Here is a 26,054-nt window from a genome sequence, read left to right on the forward strand (position 1 = left end):
TGCTAAGGATGGACGACTACTGTTGTCGCTTTCTAGAACTTTTATGAGCGGCTTCGGCAGAAACAGGCTCTGATATAGGCAAAATAGCATATTTTAAACTGCAAGGTATATGATTATGTCGACCGTGCTTGGGAAGCAATCTTATAACGACCAATCAGAGGTCTAATTTTCCGTTTTGACAAGGCTTAACTATTTTCAATAGTACAATAGTTTGAATAATAAAATTACAATTATCTTCATTTTGGAAGAATCTTAGAAGATTTTCCAATCTATTGCTGCATGAACGAAGGAAATCCATCGAATACTAACCGATTTATTAGCATTTGAAATTGGACATATTTTTCACTTTTTTCGGTTTTAGATTTTCATTTCACATCCCTTCCTGAGAGAAGTATTCTACTTCAAAAAGTAAATTTCTAGGATCAATTAATTAATACTATATTTTTTGATATACTCAAATATTTTTGGAAAAGGCCTTTTATTAGAGAATCGATCGACTTACATAATTTTTTCGTCACCGGATGCACCGACACTTATAGATGCATTTGAAAGGTTTTTAGGTAAATGATTTTTGCTAATACATACATGCGATTTGAATGAAAAAAATACTTTGCAAGGGTTCTTGATTGTTGTGGTATTTTGTAGGAGCAAAATTCATCGCATCGTTGCGATCTGTCTGAAACCTCTTCCTCTTGCTTGTTGCATTGCAGGATTCCATCTTACCTATTGCAATACGTACGTAAGCATGCGATGGAAGGCAAAATAATTGTAAACAAACGTGCTCTCCTTCTCTACCTCACCAATACCACTGTGGGACCGGCTTTCGGTGCGATTTCAATCAGCAGATGATTGCAGGCGAAGGATGTGTGAGAGAGAAAAAAGCTCCACTGCAGCCGGCACTGGCTAAGCAACAGAGAGGGAGAAAGTGAAAAAGCTCGCAATTATGCTTCGCTTGTACACTTCATATCCGTGTGCTCCGAGCTGAGCCTAATCGCGCCGGGCAGACCTTGCGCGCATATGTAGTGGAATATCTTGTTTGTATATTTTCTGTTTGGTCTGATGTAGCGCTGTACAAGGAAAAGGCAAAAACCGAAAGAAGGGATCGAGATCAGCCGGTCGCTACTTGCTTACTTCGATATCAAAACGTTCCCAGCCAGGACTCGAAACGGTCAGAAACTTCTTGGACAGCGAAGCGTACGGTTGTGCTAGAGACTATTTCGAAGGATATCTGATATATATTACAAGGAAAAACTGGTTAAGAAATTGCTAGAGTTTTGTTGGTTTGCTGGAGAAACTAGAAGCATTGGTGAAAGAAGACACCTTGTGCGGATGCTGAGTGATGATTGCATAAGAAGGACTAGTGGAAAAAGGGACGATACTTCTGAGAACTTGCTGGTGAAGAGTTTTCTGAGTGAAATTGATTGTGTGGGAAAAAATTTGGGATCTCGATTCCTGTGTCAATAGAACTTCGGTGATATAACGAACGATAACGGTAAATATTGTGTGCGATAACGGAACTGTTTGGAAACAAACGCGCTAAATATGGATCTGGCGTGCAAGGAGATTATCTACGACGAAGTGGACAGTCAGTTTGCCGAACCGGACCCGACGATGGTTGCGGATGCTCGAGTCATTCAGAACTTGATCAGTCTCGAGCGACTGACGATCCCGCCCTGCAACTACTTCGGCTCGGTACAACGGGACATCAAGCCGAACATGCGCAAGATCGTCACCACTTGGATGCTGGAGGTGAGTGTTTTGTGGTGAAATTAGATTTATCGGGTGTGATGTAAAGAGTGGCGCTAGTCGTCGGGAATTGGTCTTGCCAAACGGATTCTAACACTCTATTCATCTCTGATCACAGGTATGCGATGAACAGAAGTGCGAAGAGCAAACCTTCCCGCTGGCGGTGAACTTTTTCGATCGGTTCCTTTGTGCATGTCCGATTGATCGCTACCACCTGCAGCTGCTAGGATGCTGTGCGCTTCTGTTGGCCTCCAAGATTCGCCAGTGCCATCCGCTGTCTGTGGATGTGCTTAGCGCCTACACCGATCATGCCGTCTCTCCCGATCAAATTAGGGTAAGTTTTGTTTCGACTAGACAATGTTTTTTCGAGTTTATTTTTCGGGTTGTCAGGGAGGAGCTCAGTATGTCATGACAAACGAAAAGGTCCGCGATCTTGAACTTGATCCCGTCTTCCTGCGCGGTTTATTTATTTTTTATTTTTATTTTTTTTTTTTTTTTTGAAAAAGGAAGAGGGAGTGAAGTGTCTGTTCTGCCGATTGTTGAAAATATCTTAAGAAAACGAAATTCACGGAAGCGTGTAACCCTTCGTTTGGTGCGTTTCCTTTCACTAGCGAGCGCGATACGTCTAATTTACTACTGACACCCGGGCAGGGAGGACGCACGCATCTCGTCGACCGGTATTATGATTGTCCCCTTTCCATCTTGAGAGCTACTAACTTCCGGCTACCTGTCCAACTGCGAAAACCGCAGACCATCTTTTGTTCGAGTTTTGTTTTGCCTCAACCGAAACAAAAGCTGTATGCGGAAGGGAATCATTAACGCTGGAAGGTGCTCACTGTGTAGGGTTAGGTTAACAAACAAAATGTTCTAGAAAGGGTTGCTATCTGAGAGTGAAGCGATCTGTCAGCACAACAGTAAATCCCTCATAAATAGTGGCCACCCGCATTCGGGACGACCTCTGGTTGTCGGTTCCACCGACTGACAGCCCCGTGCTCGCCAAGAACGAGAAAAAACCGCAATTTTCCCACCAACTACAATGCGAGAATGACTTAATTGATTCGCTCCCGTACCAGACCATATATATTCAAAACCTAATCCATCATCCTGCTTTCGGGTTTCCTTCGACGGTAATCCGATATCAATCAAGTCCAATTAACTGCACAATTTCGCTACGGTGTGGACACACGCATCTAATGGGACAATCAACCCCCATGCAGACCGAAAAGCTGTCAGTCAGATCGGAGCTGTTTTCGGCCGCAATTTGCAGTAATCAGCGGCTACTCCTTTCGGATGCGATCGCCGCCGCCATCGCGTCGCGCCTAATCCGCACACGATCGACCGAACACTGCCACCTTAAAACCGGTGAAACTCGATCCCCGATCACGCTGACGGTCATCTCTCGCAAAAGACCACCACCAAGTTCGGAATGCTATTCATCACCGGTGGAGAAAAAAAAACAGTGGAACCTTTTAAAAACCAAAATTTTAAGAACGAAAACAAGAAAACACTCGAACAAAAATTCCATCATCTTCTCGGTCGATTTCCCGAGAATTGAAAAATGAGTTTACAACTTTTTCACACGTTTCATTGTACAATCGGGTTTTCTCCGTCCGTCCGACCGACTTCACGGTTGTCGGTTTTTGCGTATTTTCATTCTCTCGTCGGCAATAAACCGACAATAACACCCCCATGAGAAAAAGGACCTTTAATGGACTGCAAGCTTTCATAACAGTCAAACAGGACCTCCGGCCTTTTTTGTGTGTTGGCCAGACCGGGAGGGCGAAGACAAGGGCAACCGTTTATGAGTTCCTAGAATGGTTGGTCTGTTTTTATTGAGCGATCCATTCTCCTCGAGGAATGCCATTCAATTTCTCCCGGATTCGAAGTTTTAATCTTGAAAATCTTTGCTTCATCAATCAAAGCAGGCGGCGCGCGCGATGGCGTTAGAAAAAACGATCGCTATTAAAGCGCAACGAATGCTGCTAGCGCCATCGCGACGATCGATCCTCTGGCCATAAATGGTTCAGCTTAAAAAAGGATAACATTGTGCAAAATCACTCTTCATTTGAACACCGCAGCGAGAGGAAATCATTAAAAATATCTGTTTCACTTTCGGTTGCATTATCTTGACAGGTATAAATTTTTATCTGCTCTTCCTTAAATGGGTCGTCGTAAGTGTGAAGAGAAAAAGTTTTGGGAAAAATGAGAAATGATTCGTTTGTTCCCACAGACGACGCAGCATAGAAATGACGTTCTCGTTTCAACTCTACCCAAACTTCCTGCCTTCGGAGGGTGCAGGGCCAAACCGATCCCAACTTTGATTGCAATTTTATACAAATTAACATCCGGATCCGACAGGAATTAAGGGATGAAATTGTTCCTCATCAGTTGCTATGAATATAAATGAAGTGTCCCGCTCAACCCCTGCGAATACCTGCCCGGGGGAAGATCAGGAACAAACAGGGTCAAGATCCAAGGCAAACATCTTCCAACCGAAATCGTCAACTTTACGATGGCAGATGTGTTCTTGGCTCTGCGTCATGGGACAGCGACGGACGGAAAGATATTAATCATGCGAGGCAAGCTAACCTCAAACGGCAACGGCCGATGCAGGAAGATGCATTTGCGCATCGTCACAATAATGACGCAATTTTGCGGTTGGTCACAAATTAATCGTATCCGCACGGCCGGAGCCGGAGGGACCTCTTCGCATTGTTTCCAGGTCACATGCTACCTGGAGATTCCCTCCACATGTAGGAAGAAAACTGCAAACTGCAGCAATTGAACTCAAATACTGACACAGTTTAAGACATAAATTTTAACGGTTCCTGCGAGCCGTTGGTCGTGTGGCGTTAGCATTAAGGATAAGATCACCATCGTCGTAGCAGGCGTCGTACATTTCACGATCGACCACGCGAGAAATTTATGCGCGCTACTCGATTCTAACAAGGAACCCCCTCCTTTCCAGAAGGCCCTACACGTGCCCACTATGAATAAAACATTATTGATTAACTCCACCCGATGTTTAACACTTTCTTTTTACTTCACAGAGCTGGGAGCTCCTGCTGATCAGCAAGCTTGAGTGGAACATCACCGCGGTAACCGCTTTCGATTACGTCGATCAGATCATGGAGCGCGCCAAATGGGGCGGCGATGACTCCCGGCTACGAGAACACGCACACACCCTCATTCACGTCTGCAGTACCGGTAAGTTTTTTACTTATCTTGCACCAGAAATCATATCCAACAACTGTCAACTTCGGCCAAACCGCATCTGTCAAGCTTCGTAATTACTGCTCGCATAATTACGGTCGTGACCCGACGACATCTGCTTGGTTGTCCTTCGGACGCGCCAAAAACTTTTGTTAATGATCGCACAAACTTTTATCCGGCGGAATTTTACGATTTGTCTCTAAGACGATTAGAGTCGTTCCCCTAGTCTGCGAGCTGATAAAGTCATAAATTCGATCTATTCGTTAACTTTGACAACAACGGGTAGCGAAACTTACAGCATATTTGACAGCTTCTCTTTCGACGTACATTCGCACTATCAACAAATTATTGGCTTCTGGTTTATCTGGCAACTCATCGGACTGGCGCTTTCCGTATGTCGCACTGGCGAGCTGGCCGCAACGTGCGCTGACTGCCCAAGTGGGCCGTTGGCCTCGCCGTCTGATGCTCCTTCGAAAACCAGACGAATGTAGCAGACGCGATCGATTTCGTGTTTGCTGTTTCGCAAGCAAGGACAACCTTTTTTGTCGATTTCTTTTCGCGGTGGCCTTCTAGCTCTAGCCAACTTATCGGCCGTGGAAGGCACACAAATGAATACAGGAAAAAAACGAACAAACGAAGTTCGGTCCAGGTTCTTATCGGCAGTCGCGATAAAATTTCGCTGCCTTTGCTGTCATCTGCAGCGTACAGGGGGTGTAAGTTCTAACGGCTTCCTCTGTCGGAATTTTCGTCAGTTTCATTCCAGCACTCAGTCGTTCAGTCACACGAGGCACAAGGTGCGAAAGCACGCAGGACATTTAAATGAACCCCTCGAACGTAGATGGAACAACAGAAAAAACGCGAACAATCGTCGTTGTCTCGCGACGCGAGCAGCAAGGGTTCTTTTTTTTGTGGATTCAATATGACATGCCAACCCCTTTCGGTCGTGGTTTAAAGGGAATTTTATTCGCAAAACGGCAGTTACGAGAGGTGACCCTGAAGATGAATTCAACCGGTTTCTCGCTTACTTGGATTGAACTTTGTTGCCGGTATAAAGCACAACCCACAGGGCGACGATCGGAAATTGAATGGTGCTTACCGTCGCACTGCGACGAAAACAAAAGCAAACCCAAAGCGGAGAAGATAAATCTGCGCACTTCGTTTTCTTCCGCCGGGCAAGCTGACCATTTTGCGTGAGAAGAAATTTTCGTTCCCATACATAACGGCGATGGTACGCGGTTTCGCATTACTTCACAAACAAACTGGTAAGCGAAATACTCGAAAATTTGAACCCACCAACAAACGCAAAACTCTCGAGTAGCACTGTGCGCAAAGGACCCAGAAGGAGGACCTCAGGAAACAACAAATATTACAACAGGTCCTTGGCCGAACGAACCAGAGGCAGGCAAAACATCTGCTATCGTTTTGTTTTCCTGGGTACCTCTACAGGAAAACAGAAAAACGGGAGAAAAGTAGTTTTCGTGTTTTCTTCATGAACTCCACGTTTTTGATATCAAACATCTGCCCTCTGATTCGAATTCTCTCCTTTTCTTACTCGGAATGAGTGATGAGGTGAAGGTGCACTGGAATCCTGTTGGAATAGTGCGTCCTTTCCTGCAGGTTGACCTAGGAATAGGGTGATTACGCGGCGAGATCCTTTGCGCCTAGCTTTCGGAAAGAAAAACTTCTGATGGTAGATAAATTAAACCAGCAGCAGGTGCCCGAAACCGCGGGCAACTGTTGCCTGTTTCCGGGTTTGTTTGGAAAAAAGTTTTTTTCCCTTTCGACTTCCTAACGTCATCTTAATTGACATTTGTGAAGCGAGGGTAATTGCAGCGCTATCGCAACACCTCGATCAGTAAAAAGCCAACAACAACTACGGACAAGAAAATTTATGTTAATTTCCGGTTTCACCCTCACGCGTGAGTTCAAGTCACTGGACACACACTTGTTGCCGAGGGGTCCAGCTCCGTCATCGAGAGAGGGGTTGCATACCTGCGCAGACACGAAATAGCACGTGACATGTGCGGGCCCTTCCTATTGGACGCCTGCGCTGGTCATTGTTCTCTCGGGGTGCCAGCACCCGCAACCTGGTCGAATCGAGCTAGAGCAGTTGTAAATCAACAAAAATATGGACAAGAGTGAGCATGTGCCACTAAAAAGTCCAGGTGTTTTTCACTCCGCTGTGTTGACACCTTTCGACCCCCATCATTTCAACTCCTGAAGGTGTCAGGCTTGACTGACATTATACCGGTTGCGTCTTTAAGTAAATAAATATGTTCTACGAAGAAACGCTTGCACGATAAGAAGTCAAATCTCTCGAATTGCTGATAGCCGATTGTTGCCTCAACACTCTAATCGCAAGGGGTGCCACAGTGCAATGCGAAAATCTACGCCTTCAGTGGCGCAGCGGTATGAAAACATCTGCCAGGCATTGTTTCTCTTTGATCGTACTTCGTCTCCAGACGAATCCTTGCCACCTCCTCCTACCCGAAGGTGCGACGAATAATGTTTACCTTGAGGCGAAAAGGTTTCTTGCTCTCGACACTACTTCTACAGATTTGTGCTTGTATGCCAAAAACTTCACGCTAAATCCTGTACCCGAATCACGTCGTTCTTCTCGACGGTGCTCGTAAGAAAAGGGAAATTCTAACCGCCGCAGGAGCGCTGTTTCTCGGCAGCTGTCATTGGCCCCTCGTCGCTTCGTCAGCCTACTTCTCAGCCGTTAGAAGGCCCCCTTCTTGGCAAAACGGGTCCTTGAATTATAGTTTTGCATGCTCATTTTCTCTATTGTCGTTCCTAAAGCCTGTCCACACAGGACTCGTTTCGTCGTCGTCGTCGTCTTTTGCTCCGGTGGTGACTTGCGAATTCAAAATTTTGTTTGTTCGCTCCAGCAGCGCTCGAAACTCACTGTTCTTCTAACTGCCAGCCGAAGCCATTTCTCAGATGTTTTGAAGTGTTCCCGTTCTTAAATTATGACTGGTTCCAGGTTGACAGTTACGATTCCCCAGGATAATTTATCGCCCTCCAGCGAAAGGATTCTCGAACACGAAGTACGGTGGGACACCGCATGATCAATAAATTAATTACTCCGATACACCTTGTTTTGAGCCATAAAACGCCGAAGTTTGTCAACCCTGTTTCGGTGTGTGTCCTCGGAACCCCAGCCAGCCATCCAACGTTGGGACAACCCCGAGCCGAACGGGTTTCAATTAATAAATCTTACAGGATTTCGCAGCCGGAGACCGGTTAATCCTTGGCCCAAGCAACAACCAGTTTTACCCCTGCCCTGCTGCTGCTCAGTTCGGTGCTTTCTAGACGCACAATTAATTAGAGACTACCACTTCATCATTCAGACGCACAATTTGCCGTTGTCTAGTCAATCCCTTCCTTTCTCCTGTGCTGACAGCCACTCGAAAAGTGCACAAATCCCCTCAGATATTCGCACAAGGATGCAATTTCTGTGAACAATGCCGGGAGATAATCAATTTTGGTTAGGTTTACGATTTTTTAGAAGAGTTTCCTTTTTTTTCGGAAATAACAAAAAAAAAGGATATTTACGAGCTTTCCCCTTGTCGACGTTGTCGATTAGGGCGAAAACAGTTAGCTAGATGATAAGCAAAATCGAAACTAATAGTGAGTGAATCTTGTTTTTACGACCGCTCGCTCCTCGCTCGTAAAAGATTATGGCACTTCTCCTGACGGAAAAGCAGTATCATTATCATTGGGCAAAAAAACTGGGAGAAAAAAAAACTCATTTCAACAAACTATCCGCTTTTTACCAGAATCAGAATCGTCCCGTTTCGACGAAGACGGAAACCTTTCCACGGCAAAGGGGACACAGAAGACGTTTGTCGGTTGGCCGAAATAAAGTTCATATCAGAATCACACCTGGTTGGCATTCCCCTACCCTTGCAGTAGGGATTTTTCTTGTACACTGTTTTTTTTTTTGTCAAAGTCTTGAAATCGGATCATGATTTTGAACGAAGTCCCCTCCAGGTTTGGGATTGTTGTTCGCCCATGGACCGAAAATTACTGTCGAGATTGTTTGACGAGTTTTCAATCCGGTCTCTCTCGCAGCTTCTTGAGCTGATGATGACGCGTCTGAGTCGCGTGCATGCAGCTTGCGCCCGCGTGCAATTGCACCTTTTATCGTTTGGTTCGCCACGTTAATGATCGGTTTTTATGATCGCTGACCACGGGCAAGCAGTTGTTGGTCAGACAGGGCACGTGCCCATTTCGGAGGGCACGAATAAACGGCCGAACTAAATTATGATCGTGCTTCCACCAGTTGCACCTGACGCTCGCGAGTCCTCGTTGAATGCCACACCGCGAAAGATACACCGAAAAAAAACTGGTTTCGTTTTTTTCCTCTTTTCAATATGTGCATAATTAATTAGGCCCTCACCGCGGTTTATTACTTTTCTTCCATCGGTATCCTGCTGTCGATACTGTTATCGTAAGCATCCGTGTGGAGCGAGCAAAGTTGCGGGTCCAATTAGGACCAAACCGACGCAAGTCAGACCAAAGGAATTTGACAGTATTTTTGTTTACAAATTTCCAGTTCATTTTCCTTTGTGCTGTTTGCATAATTCCCTCTCCAAAACGAGAAACAAAGTAACGTCTTCGCCAACATATGGCGTCCTTATTTTCCTTCGGCCAAGCTCTTTGTTTTACTTTACCATGACATGAAATAAACAGTTTTTCTAAGAACAAGACTCCTGCCGGTGGTTCGGGTTTTATGTTTATGCTAATTGCAGCGGCTGTGACCCTGCCGGGCACATGCGCAACAAGCCTTGGGCTAAGTAGCCTATTCTGAAGCAGCGGAAAATTTTTATAGAGTCGAAAATCCGATACACAGCATCACGAATCCGGCCAATAGCAATATTTACAAACAGTATAATGTACTGCCTGCTTCGATCGGTACCGTTGCTAATTGGAAAGCCTCCGTCGCCTCTTAATCAATTCATATTCAAATGGAAAATCGTTAGCTATTAGCATAGGCTTTAGCGGCCAATAAATAAATAACCCTTTACCAAGTGGTGCAGCAGCAAAAATCTTGGCAGTTTTCTCAACCGTATTTTTCTACTAAGACCAAAGCAACGCGCAAAGTCAAGGGACACGAGGAAAGGATGATTTAAATCCATTCTTCCCCTAATTTCTTACTTTCTTTTCTTGCCTTCATGTGCCGATTTTCTAATCTCTCTGGCCGTGCTGCCTGCGTGCGGATTTACTCGGCACAGCAGGCACCAGAAAAAAATGCTGTCCGTTAGCAGTGAAACCCGCAGGGATTCCCAAATGACAGTTGAATGGCGATATTGTCATTTCTAGTTTATGGAAAGTGGCCTGAAATTTTGATGATTTTACTGTTGGATTTGAAAGATTGTTTCGTCTCAAAGGTTCATTTTTTTTTTAAATTTTGTCACTTTCAATGAACGCAGCACCTTTCTAGATAAACTAGATTTTCATCCTTATAACAAACTGTCATACTCTGACGAAATATTTCACGCGCATCGTTCACGGTCACGCAATGAAATTTGCTGAAAAACCTACCAAATGATCTTCACCTGCGGACTTTCCAGAGCGGGTTACTTTCGGTGTAGTAATTTTCCCATCCATCACTAGTCGCTTAATGTCACTGTACGGTACACAAACTGAATTTACAAAGTTCACACAACAAAACTCAGAGTAATAAATTTCCAGACACTTCGAAACGATGAAAAATAAACGAACACTTCACTTCACTTTCATTTTTTATGAACAGCCCGATAAAAAGATCCTCCTATTTTCCCCATACTTAATGGATTCCCGTAGGCACAGTGTTCCGATCTTGGTGTCGACAAATTGACCGATTGTTGGAACCAGTTTGACAGTGGGGTTTATCGATTCATCAATGTAAGAAACCGATCGAAGCACTGTCTTGCCCCTCGTGAATCTCTTCTGTGGCTGTCAACGCAAGTTTTAGTGTTGTTTTTTTGTCGAAATTTTATTATTATGTAATTTTTGGCAATGTGACTAGTTCGTCTTATTATGAACGATCCAATGGTCTACTTGCGTCCTTTTGTTGGTTCAAGTTAGAGTTGACCAAATACCAAACGTCAAAATTACACTGTGAAACCTTTTTTTTTAAATCAAGGTACACTTGCATTAGGCATCCTATTAAGTTAGATTCTTCCAAACTTTTCAGGAACCTTCCGAGGCGCAGATGTGCACTCAGCTTTCGAATAAGAGAGAGACCACTAGGGTTACTTTTCCGTGTCGAGTTCGATCATTTCCTATTGCATTGTTTGCGCGTGATAAGAATTCCTCCTCCCCGATGCACCGAAAGGACCGTCGTCAACGTCGTACGGTGTGTGTGGTATAGTAGGACACTTCTCAACAGGATCTTTCCTGACAGGCGGCTGCCGCCACCCCACTAGGCGACGTTCTCGAGGCCAGGTGGTGCAACCGTTGCGCTGCTCGCTGTTGGCTGGCTATTCAATAAAATTAATCGAGCTGGAAAAACTCGGTCCTAATAAGAAAGGCTACCAGACGACCGTTTTCGTCGTCGTCTTCGTTGCCATCCTGTGCCTGCTTTGATCGACACAAAGCGATAACCGCCGATAGCATTTGTTACGAAAATTACAGCACACACACCGGTGTCTTCCTCTCTACCTCTCGGTCTCTTTGTTTGTGTTTAATAATTCGTCCTCCTTCCGAGCAACCAAACAACCAGGAAGGAAATGGAGGTTCCGATTCCACTGGTGGGTACGTGCAAATGACACCGTCTTCTAGTTTCAAATGGGGTGGAAGTGCCGTGTCCGTGTGTGTGCACTGTTGCGGATCAAAGAAACTATTTCATTTTAGATTCAAACTATAATTATTATCGCAATGCAAGAACCCGCGTGTGTCATCCGAGTTTTTTTGTTCGTCGTTCTCTCCAGTCATCGATCCCATATGTCGGGAACATCCCTTTCTTACGATTGAGCTGTGCATATTTTAATTCTTATGGTAATTATTCCAGGGTATGTCCGTACTAAACATCCTGAAGGGTATTAACTGCAATTGCTCCCTTTCGGTTCCACTTTCGGGTGTGTGGCATCTGCAACTGTCATTTCTTCTTCTTGTTCGATGTAGCAAATTTGGAAGAAACGAATTTAAATACCTTTCACAAGAGCATTTAAACCGCGTTCTAATGTTCTAACCCGAACCGACGTCGAGAGCTTTAATTTTGCAAATTCTCGCCCTTTTCTGGTTCGATAACGAGGTATATAAAAGGTGCAGCTTAGCTTCTTCGTTTCTTCGTCAACATCCAACCACGGGCGAATGTAAACGCAACGCCGTCTGTGTCGGGTGAAACGCATTTTAGGATATAATAGCGTTCTCTCACCTCAAAAAAAAGCGAACACCAAAAAAAACGAACTCAGACGCGATCGACAGGTGCTTTGCGCGGGTAAACGATCGCATCTGTACTATGCGAGAGATCCTTGAGATATGCACCATCGCATCGCATGCTGTCTGGCTGAGGAAAGAGAGAGAAACAACGAAATGACGTTCCCAAATTACATATGCCGCCGCCGTCGTTATCCGTTCGTCCGTCCGTATTCACGCACCTTCGATCCTACATCCGCTGATGTGTTGGTGCAAGGTGCAACGCGGCCGCTTATATTTCGCGGAATTGTTTACAAACAGAGCGAGCTGAAACGTGGTGGCATAGCCACCATGTGCTCGGCAGCTTTTCACTTCTTTGTTCTCTCCTGAACGGTCAGATTAAGTCAAACCGTGACGGTGGACCTTTAAATTTCGCGACCGGATGAACGTTTGCACCTGGCGATCGATGGACGGAGTTTCAGCTTTTGTTCGAGCTTCTCGCGATTTCTCCGAATTCCCTTGGGAATCCACACTCTTGCCACATGTTTTTAACTAACTTCAGAATGATCTCGAAATTTTCCGTTAACCACGACAGTCTCTAAAAATCCGTTCAAAACGTGATCCAGTTCTAAGCGGCTCGATTTCCTATCATCCACACATAAAATCGAGAAGTTTGCGCAAAAGCCGCCAACCCCGACCCTGGATTCAGAAATAGGCAGAAACGGTCATAAAAGTCGCAACCATAAATCCTAGCCTTTCAACGCATGGGAATTTGATCCCTCTGCTGTATTGCATTCTGTTGCAGCTCGCGCTATCTTGGCACAAGCACACAAACTAAATAAACAGTTTCCTCTTTTTTACTATCGGCGCAACAGGACCGCTTTTTTATCCTGGGGTGAAAATAAGCAATTTCGTAGGCTTGTCCGTCTCATTTGCACCATTTATTGTTTGTTATTGTTGGCAATAAATTGTAAATTTCGTCATTGCATTATCTCCCGGGAATCAGCATCGAGGCCGGAAGAAGCGTAAACAAACAGAGTCAGAGTATCTTCTTTTTCGGTTTATTTGAATAAAAAGGAAAAATGGGATCCCATCCTTAATTTTGTTTCTTTCGAGATTTTTTCCTCATTCTCGATTTCCACCACAATCGGCAAGGCACAACAATGGTCACGGCGAATGGTGTCCTTAATTTTTGCGTGCGCGTATTGCTTAGCACACAACGACGACAGCCCGCAGCAATTCGTCTTACCTTCCCTTTTTCCCTAAAAAGAAAACGAAAAAAACTCGGAAGTTGCAATTATAGGAAAGATTCTTCTCATTAATCAATGTTATTTACCTGAGAGTTCCTTTCGGAACTCATGGCAGGGGAGGAAAATAATTACAATTTCTTCCACTTCCGCTCAAGCAATAATTGTCACCCTCGTATGAATGTTTTACATTCAAGTAAAAAAACGTTGAAAAAGTGTGACAGTTGTGTAACTTTGGAAAAAAGCCAATAATCCTAATAACGATTTTCTTTTCTATTCTATTTCTGCTTACAGAAACAATCTTCATGCAACTAGAACCCTCCCTACTGGCGGCGGCCTGTATCGCTTCCGCAACCCGTGGCCTGAACGTTTCCACCAAACTGGCCGTCGGTTACGATCTGTGCCGGCTGACGATGCACGATCTGGCCAAGATCGATTTCATTGTCAAAATCATCGAGGAGATCGTCGCCCGGGAGATCGCCGATAAGCAAATCCAACAGCAGCAGCAGCTGGCTGCCACGGCCGGAAGCTGCAAGGATCAGTACCAGCAGGCTCCGCAGAAGTGCAGTTCCAGTGGCACCACGAACGCTGGCCAGCAGCCCCCGGCCCAGCAGCAGCCCGAAACGCCGACCGATGTGCAGTTTATATACTTTTAAATCAGCGAGTTTATTCACTGGGGAAAGGTAGGATCTTCTAGCCGGGTAGAGGGCGCTGCTGTTGAGTATTTTTATTACCTTTATCTGATTCTAAATACTGTTGAAATTGCACTTTTACACTCTAAATCGATTATTAGCCCGTAAGTCAACGGTCGAAGAAGGCGCCATTCTTCGGCTCGAAACTGCCAAAACAATGCACAATAGATTCGTAAGCATGTCAATGGGGAAAAATACTTTAGGCAAAACGCAGGCGTTAATCGTCATCCGTCGCCAGCATTATGGGCCCGTAAAGTTTTGATTTACACACTGATTCTGTCTTGCTAGTTTAAGAAACAAACAGTGCCATCCATCATACACTTTACCCTTACCCCACCGCGTCGACGTTTGACGTTTTCAAACTTTTGACAGATGGCTCAATGTTTTATTGTACATATATTTACCCGTTGAAAGATACATACATGTTCAAACAAATGCATTTAATTGTTCGATTTTTTTTTTTTTTTGAAACAAAAAAGTTTTCAAACCAACATGGTGCCTAAATCTAATACATTTATCTTTTGTTTATATGCTTTCGTTTGCTTCTAGTTTATACACTATCATTCTTAAAGTTTCTGAGTTCTATTCTGTTTGCTTTTTCCATACATTCTCTCATAATCTGCTACAGTATTCGAAGTTATGCAAAAGACTCACTTAGTTTAGAATTGATAAGGGTTAAGCAAACTATACAGAAAACCATTGTTAAATTATTTATTTATATTTACCACACGAGAAGGGATCTCTTAAGACATAGAGGTAGGGAAAAGTTTAGACGGTAGATGATCACAGTAGTAATAGAAGAAAAAAAAAGAACAACTAGCAAAAATAAACAGAAAACTAGAGAATAATTCTGCCAAAGATTAATTAGATTTATCGCAGGCGAATGCGTAGGGAGCAGCCAGAAGCAGGGGCACTGATGAACCAAAACGGACCAGCATTCGATCTCATTGAAATTAATTGTGAACTGTACAAAGGAGATGTGCTTTTTCGCGGCGAAACAAGTAGCTGCGAATTAGTTTTAGTTTTAAGACCTGTAAATACGAGTCGGTGTTTTGCATATAAGACAAAAACACCAACGACGACCCCCGACAGTTGCCTGCATCGTAAACAACATTACAAGTGCTACTTAAAAAACAAGCAACATGACAAAAGTCGACGACTGTGGAAAAGTTTAGGTTATGTGTTTCTTTTTGGACGAATCGATCCTTTTCGCGCACTTTTTGCGACTATTTTGCGTTTGCTATTCTATCCATAATCGTTAATCTAGTCTTAAATAAGAGAAGTTTATATTAATTTATACACGAAATTTAACTCTAAAATAAAACAATTACGTTTAACTGAAATGAAAAGAATATACGTTTCCAGCAAAGAATGAAGCCACTTTTTAAGTTTATCGTTTTTCTGGACAATATGGAGAGAAGTTTCGCTGTCCTCGTTAAACGTTCCGCGTTGTGTTTCGCTGGCTGTGAAAGCCAAAGTGTATATAATTAATAAGTAAGCGATCAACTTTTGTGTCAACGTTTTTTTCCATTTTACGAGAATAAAATATAAAAGAAAACTCGACGCGAATGGGTTAACCTCTTGCGAGGAAAGAAAGTTCATTGGTTTTTGGCTTCGATACGATCCCTCAGTTTGGTTGCTGCAGCATTACACCAAGTCATCGTCCATAAAATCAAATTTGTTCGACAACATCCTGTTCGATTAAATTTAAGAATATCACTTTTCATTTCGTTTAAAGAGATTTGTTTGTAAGATTTTTGGATACGGGCGTAAGTAAAAATTTACTTCTAATATGCAGATAAATCAAATAGAAGTCGGTAAGAGTTGCTTTTATAGAATAGATTTTATCTACGGATCCGTATATCTACGGAGAAATCCGTAGATCTGGCCAGCCTATTATCGAGGCCTCCACGACCCTCGCGCCGGCCGCGGATTGCCGATAGGAAAGCTTCCCGAAAGCATGGTTGGCGCCAAAATTGACGCGCCAAAGGCCTAGCCACCTAGCGATGCGCTACTGGTGGCGAGTATCGAACTCTCGAACTATAATACAATGTTTCGTGCAATTTACGAGCAAAGAGAGGTTTGTACATAAGATTATTTAGTCCCTAGATAAGTAATGTCGCTGTGCCCATTGTGTTCGAGGTAAACCATGTTGCGCAAAAGATCCCAAGCACTAGAGTCGATTTGAGCGATTCGACTTGAAATTTGCTTTGAGAATCATGATCTAGTAGACCCACCTCTATTTTGAGCTTTGTTATGGGCAAAAACTGCCAAAAGAGAAAGTAGACTACACTGAACCAAATTGCTCGCACATAAATGTATTATCAGTTACTTGACTTAAGCCCCATTCTTGACTACGAAGCTTAAAGAGATTTTAAAAGCTGCTCACATTCACGTGAAGTCTCATATAGATTGTCGGAATATGCGTGTTAACAGAGGTAAAAATATTTCTTCCTTTACTCTCTTATGCAAAAAACAAAACGAATATCAGCAGCTATTACAACGAGTCCCGAATAACGAATGTGTTTTAGAACTGATTATCATCTTTTGCTTGCATAGTTCAAACACATGAGAAAAAGTATTCTTTTCAGAAGAAAAATATACACTTAACAATTAAAAATAGCATGATTGTTAATAACTATAGGAAAGATTATAGACGCGCACATCGAAAGCGAAACGGTGTGAAACTGAATCGTAAAACAGTTCATGTTTGTGTACGATTTCCTCAACCAATTCCCGGCGGAGAGAAGTCAATTTTTACCTCCAAAAATAAACTTCAAACTTTTATTACTCATCATTGCATATTAAAGAAAAATCTGTTCTCTAACCATACTAAAAAGTTTCATCGTGCAAATTGTCAAGTATAATTGTCAAACTTAACACCTGTCGTGAATGGGTTAATGGGGCTTCCCTGGATGATTCTATTTCACATATGCGCTTGAATTCATGCTGTCAACTATGGACAAATATCAGTAAAAATATACAGTCAAACCTGTTTTTGTGCGAGGGATAGGGACCGCACAAAATTAATCACATAAAAAAAATCATTTCAAACTTCACGTGCAGTTACAAAACAATATTTCCACAACATTATTGAAAAAAAAAAAACTTTTTTTATGCGGTGTATAGGGACTGCATAAAAAAAATTCTCAGTTAAAAATAACTTGAAAATTGTTGATTCTGATTTAGAATACCTATAAGAACAATTTCAAAACATCGGATTGATGAACGTAACATTTTTAAACATACTAATCCTTTCAACCGCTTTCCTTCGTAGGCAAGCAATTCGTGACTTTTCCTACGTAAAACTGACTCAAATAGTAATTTTTTGACGCAACACTTATGGTCACGTTGGAATTCATTCCAAGAATCGGAAAAAATAAATGGCTGAAAATGTTGTAGGAAAAAGTCCTTTTTCATATACCGCACACAAAAAAATCGCACAAGAAAAATAATCGCATAAAAAAGTCGCACAAAATAAATTTCACACAAAAATATGTCGCACAAAAACAGGTTTGACTGTAAATGCTAAATCATTCATTGATAATATTTCTTTACCAGTGTGCATAGCGAATCATATCATTTGACGTGAATTATAAGTGCATCGAGTATTTCGAATGATTTGCTTAATTTCACCCGTCTAATACTTCTGAATAATAAATCATCTAATTAAGGCTCCACGATCTCGTTCAGTGAAACGACGTTTGACGTGACGTTCCACAGCAGATCAACCAAATATATTAAATACCAATATAGTTCACTTACGTGAAATTATGAAGACAAATTGAAAATGACAGAAGCGTTAGTCACCTTTTCGACCGCTAGGTGCGCCACTTCTGATTTTGTTCTACGCGACATGCGAAATAGAGTAACTTTTGACAATAATATTACCCTAATGGGTACACTGAAAAAAATTCACATTTTATTGTGAAGTAAACTCGGCCGAATATTTTATAATAATAAAGTTCACCTATGCATAAGGCAATCCATGGGTGGTGTTCCACGGTTTGTTCGTTTTTCGACCTCCGACAATATTTGGAGTTGTAAAATGGCGACTTCCGGTGACTGGAAAACTGCCGAAAATGACCAAATACCACCTAATACGGGTGTTTTTTTAACCAGAATGACGCTCAGAGGCCAGAAATTGTCTCGAAATGCCAGTTTGAAATCCAAGATGGCGACTTCCGGTTTTTCAAAAATCAGACAAAATCTTGAATTGTAAGATGGCGACTTCCAGTGATTGGAAAAAAAGAGGAAAATGACCAAATACCACCAATATGGATGTTTCTTTAACTAGAATGACGCTCAGAGGCCAGAAATTGTCTCTGAATACCATTTTGAAATCCAAGATGGCGACTTCCGGTTTCAGAGAAACAGCGAGATATGACCAGATACCATTCAATATGGGTATTTCCGAAATCGTGATGATGCACTGAAACCACAAATCGACCTCAGACAACATTTTGAGTAGTAAAATAGCGACTTTTGGTGACTGGAAAACTGCCGAAAAAGACCCAAATACAACCAAATATGGGTGTTTCTTTAACCAGAATGATGCTCAGAGGCCAGAAATTGTCTCTAAATGCCATTTTGAAATCCAATATGGCGACTTCCGGTTCCTAAACAACAGTGGCAAAAGATCAAATAACACTCATTATGGGTATTTCCGGGATTGTTATGATGCACTGAAGCTAGAAATCGACCTCAGATAACATTATGAATTGTAAAATGACGACTTCCGGTGAATGGGAAACTGCCGAAAATAACCAAATAACACCCAATATGGGTATTTCTTCAACCGGCCGATTTCCATCCAATATAAGATGTTTCGATACCAGAATGATACACAGGAGCTAGAATCGACCACAGACAACATTTTGAATTCTAAGATGGTGACTTCCGGTTTCTGTAGAACAGCCGAAAATGACTAAATAACACCTATTATTGGTGTTTCTTTAACCAGAATGACGCTCAGGGGCCAGAAATTGTCTCCAAAAAAATAGCCTAAAGGGACCAAATACCACCCAATATGAGTGTTTCTTTAACCAGAATGATGCATGGAGCTAAAAATTGACCTCAGACACCATTTTTAATTGTAAGATGGCAACTTCTGGGAAACAGCCGAATACTACTGCATATGAATATTTCCGTAATCGAAATAATGTAAAGAAGCCAAGCATTGACCCTGGACACCATAATGAATTCGAAGATGACCACTTTCAGTTTCTGGAAAACAACGAAAATAACTAAATACCACCCAATATGAGTGTTTTCGGAATAGAGGTGATGTACTAAAGGCAAAAGTCGAGGATGTTGTCATTCCGATAAAACCAATAATTTCAAACGATATAAACAAATCGCAAGAAATCAATGAATTTGGAATGTTGAAAATTATTGAATTAAACACAAAAATAGGCGGGACGAAGTTTGCCGGGTCAGCTAGTAAATACATAAATATGCTGGTTAAAGCAAAGCTGCAAGTGATGAATACGAAGATTAGAACTCGAGAGCAAAATTCGGAGGGATAAAAAAAACAAAAAATACTTTCAAAACGAAGAAAACTAAACATTAAATAATAGTTTTTGCATAACAGTTGTTATCACTAATTATGTTTGTTTTGTGTAATATCTTTTATGTATAATATAATAAAGCTTTTAAAACAATTACAACATGATATGTATCCATACTTAAATTGTTAAATTGATAGAACATTCAAGTGTTATCTAAGCTAAAAGTTGCACAACAACCATATACGACTATTGACAACCATTGTGCGGTTTCTCCTTTTATCTTTTTCACGAGGTAATTGAAATATTCATTTATTTGTACACTTCGTGGCCTGATTATTGAGCTTGAGCTTGACGGCCGCACATTTCGCAGTTGCTTCCCGTGATGGATCTGAGCTAGTGAAGTTACACAGGGAACCACGTATATAGCAACTTGGGATTAGTTTACCATTTACACGTCGTGGCCTGATTATTTGAATATTTCTTCTTCGTGCGTCCATAAGCTACATCTATTATATTATCAATATTTAACTCCCGGAATGGCGTTAGTTTTACATACAAACAATATACGCACGAAATCTGCAACATATTTTTTTTTCTGTGAAAGTATGAAATTGAGTCAACTTAATCTAAAATTGAGTAAATTCAGTTTCGTGTGTGAGAATGTCACACGCTCACAGAAATTCAACAACAACGCACAGTGGTACAGTAAGGCAATGTAGGCGGACACGAGTTTTTCGATGCGATTCTGTGGTTTTAGAGTAAATTTTTTTTCTAAGAACTTGTTTCTTATATTTAGTCTATTTTTTATGTGCAAATGAAAATTAGGGTGGTCCTGAAATCGACTCAATGAAATAACTAACTTTTTATTTGCATAAATGTATACATTCATCGGCACAGTTGTAGATCAACTAGTTTTAAGCAACTTTCGGTATTTCTTCACAATATTTATACAATATTTGTTCTATCAAATGATACCAAAAAATATTATTTATGTTTGCCCTAAACGGAGACATCAATATATCAAAAGGGCCTATTTTTAAAATAGAAATAGTGAAAACTCTTCATCTGTATTGAAAAAATAGAGCGGAAAGACTGTTTTTGGAAACCAAATTTCATGTCTACAAAAAAGTTTTTTTACAAAGTTACTTAGAATTAGTTGGCCTACAAGTTTGCCAAAGAATGTTTTATTTCGTTGATTTTAGGACCACCCTAATTTTCATTCGCACAAGAATCGAGGATTATGTATAAGAAACAACTTTTTACAAAAACTATGGCTTTAAACCGCAAACCAAAATCGCAACGAAAAGCCTATGTCCGCCTAAATTGCCTTACTGTACCACTGTGCAATGAGTTTAGTTACCTTTTTCACCACAAGAGGGGGTGTTCCCTGTCTGTCTTCACGGGAATATATGGGAAATTCGAGAGTGAACTATATTGTTATTTTAAGATATTTGGATCAACTCTATACATAACCTATAAAAATTCAGCGACGCCAGCGACATTACTTATCTAGGGACTAAATAATCTTATGTTTGTACATGCATAAAGAAATTATGTCCATTTGAAGTACTGCACTGCATCAAATTTCGAACACTTAAGCTATGATGTAACTTCTAAAATATCAACAAAAAATTAGTTTTCTCGTCGATCCTAAAGGTTTAACATGTTGGTTATTATATTTTTGTTGCAATTGGGTTGTTCAGTTATATCAGTTTTTTATATCATCTGAAAGAGCTGCATTTTCTAAGCAAAACGTGATTTTCAGAAATTTTCTATCGTTGTCCTTCAATTTTCAAATCACAAATTAAAACTGCTCGAAAGCACCCATGTACCAACTGTCATTGTAGCGATTTAGAGCGATTTTAATTCTTTATTAAAAAATCGAAGGACAATGATATAAATTTTTAGAAAAACCACGTTTTGCTCATAAAATTAAATTTTTTTAGCTAATATATAAAAATTAGAAATCCGTGAATGGTTTTGTTAATGAAATTCACGAGAATTGGGTTGTTTGGCTATTCACGGATTTCCGATTCTTATATATCATTAAATGAAGAATAAAAATTCGCTCTAAATCGCTACAATCGACAGTTCTCTAAATCGACAGTTGGTATATGGGCAAACTGTCATTGTAGCGATTTCGAGCAGTTTCAAATCGTGATTCAAAAAGCGAAGGATAACGATAGAAAAAAAAAATTAAATCACGTTTTACTTAGAAATGCAAAAATTGTCAAATATCTGTCCACGTGATATGTGGATGGCCCCTAAGATATCACTCATGTATGTTGAAAGTGGAGGTACCCTAATCTGAGTACTTTTACGGTTACTCAATTTTGAGTAAAGCTTCCTTACGTCAAAAATTGAGTAAAACCTACTCTACTTTTTAGGAATTTTTGAAAATGAGTAGTAGTTACCTAATTTGAGTAAAATGATAAAATTTGATGTTTGTATTTTTTTGTAAACTTGACCCAATAGATAAATAATTTTAAAACAGTCAAAAAATATTATGTTTATTATATGTACATTGATAGCTTACAAATGTCATTTAAATCACCTCCGAGTCTTCAAGTGAGGTGACGAAAATCACCCCCGTGAAGAGAGATTGCCAGTGAAGTGAAATTGAGAGTAGGGCAAGTGAAATGTGAGAGTTTTCCAGCTCAAAAATTTCTAAGTCCCGAGAAATCGATTGAGATGAAATTTTGTACATTTTGACATTTTTCGACAAGAGGAAACTTTTGAGCCCTACCGCTAAACGAAATTCGAAGATCAATTTTTCCCTTACGTTCAATTGGCCGCAGCTCAAAAATTTTTAAGTTCCAGAGAGCCGATTTTTTCAAGAAAAAAAAAGATTCACCTTGTTACTGGAAAATAAATCCCATATATATTACCGCTAGATCACAAATCAATCGATTTTTAAACGTCCCTATTTTCGTGAAATCATTTCACCGTTCAAACTGGTCGTGAAATAATTCCACGTAAACGTCGCTTTTTCCGTTTCCATTTCACTCATATGACACTATATGAAAAGTCCCGGAATGTCGATTGAGCTGAAATTTTTCGACAAGAGGAAACTTTTGAGCCCTACCGCTAAACGAAATTTGAAGGTGAATTTTTCCCTTACGTCCCATTGGCCGCAGCTCAAAAATTTGTAAGTCCCAGAGAGTCAATTTTTTTCAAGGAAAAAAAAATTAGCCTTGTTACTGGAAAATAAATCCCATATATATTATCACTAGATTACAAATCAATCGATTTTTAAACTTCCCTATCTTCGTGAAATCATTTCACCATTCAAAATAGTCGTGAAATAATTCCACGCGAAACGTCGCTTATTTCACCGTGAAGTGACTCCTGTAATAAGCACCATTTGTTAAAATTTGAGTTAAATGTTACCTACCATGATTACTCACTTTTTTGACATTTTGCATAAGAATAAATACCTTACATTTTGCATAAGAGATCTCACTTGGAGAACCTATGGGTAGATGTTTCTCTAATTCGCATTTCTTCTCACTCGCACTGCCCAGCGCTTCGTTTGTGAGGTCGATGTATGCTATGCTTAAAACGAAATAGCGCGGAACGATTCTTTATCTCATTTCGCAAAATTTTGCAGCAGCAGGTAATGTTTACACGGAAATTTGTTTCGCATTTATTCTCTTATTTCTGAGAGAGGATACAGTATAATATGCAATATATTTGCATAAAATAGTTTACAAACAAAATAATTGGTTCATCTATATCGAGTGAAGCTTAAAAATTCAGTAGTGAAGGTACTGTTAGGGCCATTATGGGAATCTGCAGAGTTAAAGATAACTAGAAAAACGGTACGAGGTCTTCTATCTCGTGCCGCAGATAAAATGCGGATGCTAATGATGGATTTGTTCAAGGGAAAATCGGTATGCTTAAAAGTGGACTCAGCCATAGAAATGGAAAGATTTGGGTTTGATTATAAACAAGTTTTAGCGACAATGGCGCCAATATGCTTGCAGCAATTTGATGCTTGAGGAAGTTGATGTCTACGATTACGGCAGAAATGGCATTAGGCTCTACTCTGCCAAATGAGAATACTCTGATTTGCAACTCTAATGAAGTTGCTGAATCAGACAGTGCTTCGGACGATGAGAACACATTTGAAAGCAAAGCTGATGTCTAATGTCATTCATTGTTTGTGTGTGTTTTATAGCTACGTACCGCATGATACATTTCCATTCATTGTTTGCCATTTTAGTTCTACATCCAAATTAACTGAGCTTTGTAAATTAATATACGATAATTTGTGAAAAATTTACAAGAATGACTGCGACGTTTTCTGCGCGTTACATAAAACATTTTCGTGGGCTTCAGCGGTTCTGAAGGACTCAATGTGTGCTCGGTGTACCTGGTGCAAGAAATCGTTTAAGATTGGCACCATGGGACGAGTTGCATTTGTCAGCCATGAAAAATCGAAAAAACATCAGCAACAGATAACAGATAACAAACTAATTTGCCTTTTTTCTAGTTTTCCGTGATAAATGGTTGAAAGTGTGAACTTTTGAGAGGTATGTTTGTTAATGTGATGATTTATATTTCTAGGTAACGAAGAACAGCAATCTTCTGAAAAGGATGAATCTATCATCGTTCAACCTAACAAGTCCTTTATGATGCCGGTTTCTGGAAACAAATCTGGAAAGTTATCCGATACTAATGACACCGTCATATCTAAATTCTTAGTTTTGGAGAAAGTAACGTCAGCTGAGATACTGTGGACCATGGCATGTGTGCACAAGCACATTTCATTGCGCGGTGCTGGAGAATGCGCTGGATTATTCAAATTAATGTTTCTGGACAACGCTATTGCTGGTAAATCTCACAGAAACAGCAGATGGACGTTTTCGTTCAATTCTGGGTTGAAGAGTCCAATCAGGTGAACACGTGCTACGTCGGTTCGGCTTTTTTATGCTCTACGAGAGCAGTGGATCTGCTCAGTGCATTCCCGGGAGCCGGGAATGAAAAATGTGCGGCCTTTTTGTGCAAAATATTTCTTGGGGATAATATATATCGTCAGTTTCGTGCAACTTGCAACTCAAAATTTTGCTTTTTTGAATTCTTGATGACAAACGGTGCCAAATACTGTAAAATTTTCTCCCACGAAACCCCGTTTCAAAACTCACACAAAATCAACAGTTATGAGCAGGCACTTCTTGTAATACAAATCTTGTACAACGTGCTCATAAAATGTGCATAATAGACCCAAAGACATTGTATGAGGATTGGAAATATTAAACTTTAAACACAGACAAACAGACGTGCCACTCGATGACGATTTCATCAACCAGAAAAATAACGATTCTTTTGAAATTTTGCTTAGTGGGCAGTAATGCCGCTAGTGTCGCTCTAGGCAAGTGTGCACATTCATTATCAAAGACAAAAACCGTCAGTAAGGCCGCTGGTTTAGATTTAAGCAAGGGTGCACACCCATTATCTAAGACAAGAACCGTTTTATGAAAATAAATTAATAGGCAATAAGCTCACATGATCGCGCATGAGTGTAACGTTTCAAATAAGGACGAAGATTTTTCTGGATTTTTCTTCGGAGAGGTACGTCTGTTTGTCTGTGCTTTAAAGTTTTCTTGAAAATTAAAAACTAAATTTTCGACGCAAACTATTAATCGCGTTTTACTCGAAACTATGATTTTTGAGTTGTGCCAGTGTTGCAAGAAACCGACGATATGCTATCTTATTACACCATAGTAAATATTTGCTCAGGATTCCGTGTAAGAATTTGGATTGATTGATTGGAACGTCATTCCGCCATTTGCCGGTTTTCTGTGAAAGACTGAGATAAACCGGAAGGAAACAATAGAATACTGAATAATCAACTCAATACGCCTTTAAAAAGGTCCGTTTTAAAGCATTTGCATGCCTACGTAATTATTCTGCAGAAACGATTTTAACGATGAAATCGCAGCCACGACCCTGACTTTGAGTTTTATTAAATTGTTTAAAAAAGATCGCATTGATTTACGGACTCAAAATTTTTTTTCATCAATTTACAGGTATCGAAAATTTTATTAATTCAAAAATTCAACGACATTACTTACTTTACTTTACCTTGGTGGCTAACGGACCGTTCACCGGACTAGAGCCGAACGAATTAGAGATGTCCAGCTTCTTCTGTCTTGGGCAGCCGATCTCCAGTCTCCTCGTACACAAGCAGATCGTGCATCTTCTTCAACCGCGCATATCCACCGCCTCGACGACCTCTTCCTGGTTTTCTATTGATGATAGTTTTGGTGGTTCTCTCGTCAGGCATTCTGGCACCA

At 40.9% G+C, this 26,054-nt stretch overlaps 1 protein-coding gene across 1 annotated transcript; it reads left to right on the forward strand.

Annotated features, from left to right (window-relative positions):
- The first annotated feature begins 1,110 nt into the window (after window positions 1-1,110).
- LOC129722909 (G1/S-specific cyclin-D3-like) lies at window positions 1,111-14,689 on the forward strand. The gene is made up of 4 exons (XM_055676757.1): window positions 1,111-1,749; window positions 1,865-2,080; window positions 4,797-4,953; window positions 13,848-14,689. The coding sequence occupies exons 1-4, from the start codon at window positions 1,543-1,545 to the stop codon at window positions 14,207-14,209; spliced, it is 942 nt and encodes a 313-aa protein (XP_055532732.1). The 5' UTR covers window positions 1,111-1,542; the 3' UTR covers window positions 14,210-14,689.
- Window positions 14,690-26,054: the final 11,365 nt, after the last annotated feature.

This window comes from Wyeomyia smithii, chromosome 2 (genome assembly GCF_029784165.1).
Source record: "Wyeomyia smithii strain HCP4-BCI-WySm-NY-G18 chromosome 2, ASM2978416v1, whole genome shotgun sequence".
In the NCBI taxonomy this organism is placed as follows: domain Eukaryota; kingdom Metazoa; phylum Arthropoda; class Insecta; order Diptera; family Culicidae; genus Wyeomyia; species Wyeomyia smithii.

What these genes read in the sequence shown, in the direction of transcription:
- LOC129722909 (XM_055676757.1), top strand. Translation starts at nt 1,543, where the DNA reads ATGGATCTGGCGTGCAAGGAGATTATCTACGACGAAGTGGACAGTCAG. An exon ending in TCTCTCCCGATCAAATTAGG is followed by an intron (nt 2,081 to 4,796) that starts GTAAGTTTTGTT and finishes TTTACTTCACAG; the next exon opens with AGCTGGGAGCTCCTGCTGAT. An exon ending in CATTCACGTCTGCAGTACCG is followed by an intron (nt 4,954 to 13,847) that starts GTAAGTTTTTTA and finishes TTCTGCTTACAG; the next exon opens with AAACAATCTTCATGCAACTA.